This window comes from Quercus lobata, chromosome 2 (genome assembly GCF_001633185.2).
Source record: "Quercus lobata isolate SW786 chromosome 2, ValleyOak3.0 Primary Assembly, whole genome shotgun sequence".
Classification (NCBI taxonomy): Eukaryota; Viridiplantae; Streptophyta; class Magnoliopsida; order Fagales; family Fagaceae; genus Quercus; species Quercus lobata.
This window is the reverse complement of record NC_044905.1, coordinates 74,853,592-74,857,469: the sequence shown is the minus strand read 5'-3', so window position 1 is coordinate 74,857,469 and position 3,878 is coordinate 74,853,592. Positions and strand designations below refer to the sequence as shown.

The 3,878-nt window shown below is 44.4% G+C and overlaps 1 protein-coding gene across 1 annotated transcript; it reads right to left on the bottom strand.

Annotated features, from left to right (window-relative positions):
• Window positions 1–257: 257 nt before the first annotated feature.
• On the bottom strand, window positions 258–836 carry LOC115970578. Its single transcript, XM_031090188.1, has one exon. The coding sequence runs from the start codon at window positions 834–836 to the stop codon at window positions 258–260; it is 579 nt and encodes a 192-aa protein (XP_030946048.1).
• Between the last annotated feature and the right edge of the window lie 3,042 nt (window positions 837–3,878).

Sequence of the window (3,878 nt, the reverse complement as noted above, 5' to 3'; positions counted from 1 at the left end):
GGCACAACAGCGGGGTTCACGTTAAGTCGATGATAAATGAAACTCGGGTCCACCCCTGGGGCTTCATACGGGTCCCATGCAAAAACGTCCACATTGGATCGGAGGAATTCCAGCAAACTCGCTTTCTCCTGCAAAGGCAATTTAGCCCCAACCTGGAAGAATTTTTCCGGATCATCAGCAACAACTACCCTCTCCAGATCTTCACATTCTACCCCATTGGCTGGCACGTCCAAGCCTCGTGCTGGGGACTTTAATTGCTATGGCTCATTGTCGGCCGTAGCCGAGGTTTCTGCTTCTGGCCGATGTTGTATAGCCGCGACTTGGTATTGCCGAGCAACCGCCTGATTCCCTACTATTTCCAACACTTGGTCTCCGGATGGGTACTTCACCTTCTGATGCAGAGTAGACGAGATCGCTTTAAGGGTGTGAAGCCAAGGTCTGCCCATAATGGCCGTGTACGGAGAAAAGACATCTACAACGATAAAATCCACCTCCACAATATCCGTACCTGCTTGCACAGGCAGCCTAATCAGTCCTTTAGGAGTGACCAGCCTTCCCTCAAAACTTACCAGAGGAGAGTTGTAGGTTGTTAAGTCCTCCGACTTCAAACCTAACCCCTTGTACAAGTCTGGATACATTACATCCACAGTGCTACCCTGATCAACCATCACCCTTCTAACGTCATACCCACCAATTCTCAGTGTTACCACCAAAGCATCCTCATGAGGCTGTATGGTCCCAACCATATCCTCATCTGAAAAGCCTAGAATCAGGGGGACACGCACCTTGGCCCTCTTCAAAGCTTGGGAATGATCCTCGGCCGGGGATCGGGACATTGACAATATTCTGGAAGGGCAAGATCCAGTCCTTCCCGGAGCCGTAAAGATAACATTAATCGTACCCAGGGGGAGCCTTGATGAAGCGTCCCCACGCACCTCAGAACCTGCTTGGCTCGCCCTTCCACTGGAGTGATGCAAGAGTTGCTTTAATTTCCCTTCATGGACCAACTGTTCCAAGTGGTCCCACAAATTCCTGCAGTTATCCGTCGTGTGCCCATGATCCTGATGATAATGACAGTACAAACTCGGGTTACGTTTCCTAGGCTCTCCCGCCATCTTGTTCGGCCATTTGAAGAATGGCTCGTTCTTTATCTTCTCCAAAACCTGCTGCACTGGCTCTTGGAATACTGCATTAACAACCTGGGCGTCCGCCGAACCCGACTGCCCACCAAAATCCCTCCGTGGTCGGCTGTTATTATAACGGTCCGACCTGGAATCCCTCCTCTCCTGAGGGATCACCTTGGCCTTTCCTTTCCCCTGAAGTTGATCTTCCTCTACCCTTCTGTACTTATCTATTCTGTCCATCAGTTGGCACACACCGGTGACAGGTTTATCCGTCAGGGACTTCCTCAAATCGTGATCAGCTGGAAGACCAGCTTTGAAAGTGTTTATAGCCACAAGATCGTTCTTTCCCTCTATTTCGTTAAACATTTCTCAGTACCTATCCGAGTAACTCTTGAGAGTCTCGCCCTCTCGCATAGACAAAATCAGCAAGGATCCCAAAGGCCGAGGAGTCCTGCTGCATGTAATAAAGCGAGCACCAAAAGCCCGAGTCAATGTTTTGAAAGATCCAACAGAATTGGCCCTTAAGCCATTGAACCACCTCATCACCGTCGGACCCAAACTTGACGGAAAAATCTTGCACATCAAAGCCTCATCCTTGGAGTAAATAGCCATCTTCTGGCTGTAATAGCTTACATGTTCCACCGGATCTGAACGGCCATCATACAGAGAGAACGTAGGCTGATGGAATCGCCGAGGATGAATCGCATCGTCTATGTTTCTCGTAAAGGGCGACTTGGAAATTTGACTCAAGGCTTTATTCATGGCATCGTTTCTCAAGCCTCTGCTAGTTGGACTTCTACGCTTACGTCGATGGCGGTGCTCCTCTTCATAGGAGAGAGTCTCGCTTGGCGGAGTTCTCGATCTCCGCCTAAAACTAGTTCCATCCGACTCCTCAGACAATGGCTCGGAGTAAGGTGGGGAACGCTCCCGCCATGCATGGCGCAACTCTCTTTTCAAATCTGCAATCTCACGTTGCAGATTCCCATCATGCTTCGCGTGGGAGACGTGACTCTTCCCCCGAGAGTGGCTCCTGGTTGTATGAGTTGTACGTACACTCCCTTCATGGCCTTCTCTCCGTTCAGGACTCCTTCGAGGACCACCATACTGAGAGCCCCTTGACTCTGCCTGGTGCAGGTTGACATTCTCCTGATGCGGTCCCGCCACGGGGTGATGTGGACCCACTTCCTCCATCAGTAACGTTGTACCGGAAGTCCTCTAAGCTAACACAAACTCTTCCCACAAACGGCGCCAATTGTAAGGACACTATTTGTAACGACCCGTAACAATGTTGGATTCGCACGTAAAAAGGCCCAAACAATATGATTTGTAGAGTGTGGGGGTAAAGAATTAGGTTAACTTTTGTATAATAAAAAAATTCACCCTCACGTATATTGAAAATCTAGAGTTGGCACAACGATCGTTTTCTTTGGTAATCGATACAGTTCTTTTTCTCTCTTTTTGCTCTTCTTCTTTTGTCTGTGTTTTTCTTTCTTTTCTTTTCTATTCCGATCCTCCTTCTGCATGTTCTTCTTTTAGTTTATATACCACCCTTTGTGCTCCATTCTCACCGCACACGTGTAAGTTGGGTTCGGAGGATTTATTTCTGTCCCATCTAGCACCTCCTGGAACTTCCTATGGGCAGCTGTAAGGCTGCTTCCTTACTGTTCAGGTATCACCTCCACATTAATACGGTCAGAGAGTTGGTTGAGAGGTCATTAATGCGGAGGCAGCTGTAACTATAGATATTTGTTTGCCTTATCTCTTTCACCCTTGGTCGGTTATTCTATCTTTAGTGGTGACCTAGTTCTGAGGTCTGGTTGCAACAAGACCGCGTCCTGATCGTCCTCGGACGCATACTGCCGAGGAGTATGGCGTCCTCGGACGGATACAGAACTCTACCCTCGTGATTTTGATTACCACCCCCCTTCAGCAATTGTCTTATGACCTGACATGGCCTCCTCGGACGGATATGCATCCTCGGATGGGCCACAGGCCCAACGATCCTGACCTTAATGGGTCTGTTAATTGACAGGCCCCCACAAGTCTTAACCCCGAATCAATTTTATTTGACTTTTATGTAGATCATCATCATCAGATGAATAGCTTTTGATTTTGTTGTCAATAGACAAAACTTTATTGAAGGGGATAAGTGACAACGTCAATATCCCTAATTTAAAGTCAATATGAATGAACAATGATTTGACTTTAGGGGAAAAAAGTTTTATAACGATACATTTACCTCCATGCATTTGTGGATATATATATATATATATAGATGTATATGTATATGTTCTCTCTCTTTCTTTTTCTTATTTTTACATTAAAATGCCGCTTAGTATTTATATAAGTGACATTTAAAGGATGACTCTCATGAATCAACTTTAATTCTTATATATACTCTACTTAGAGTTCATTGTAAAAATAAAATAAAATAATCAATTTTAAATAGTAAGATATAGTTGTCAAAGTCTTTCCGTTGTGGATGTAAGCCATTAGGCCGATCCATGCTTCTTCTTTTTTATTGATTCCATTTTCTTTTTCTAAATCTTTTATTTTTCTTCTTTTATTTTAACAATATATATGAACAAACCATATTGTAGATTTTTTTATAGTCAAAATTTCATTTATAATGCTCGTGCAATAATTTTTAATAATTAGATAAATTTCATGTACAACTTAATTATGTCATTTTTTTTCAACTCATAAAATGATTAAATTACAACATATATACATATTTATAATGTTAAAGTTTAA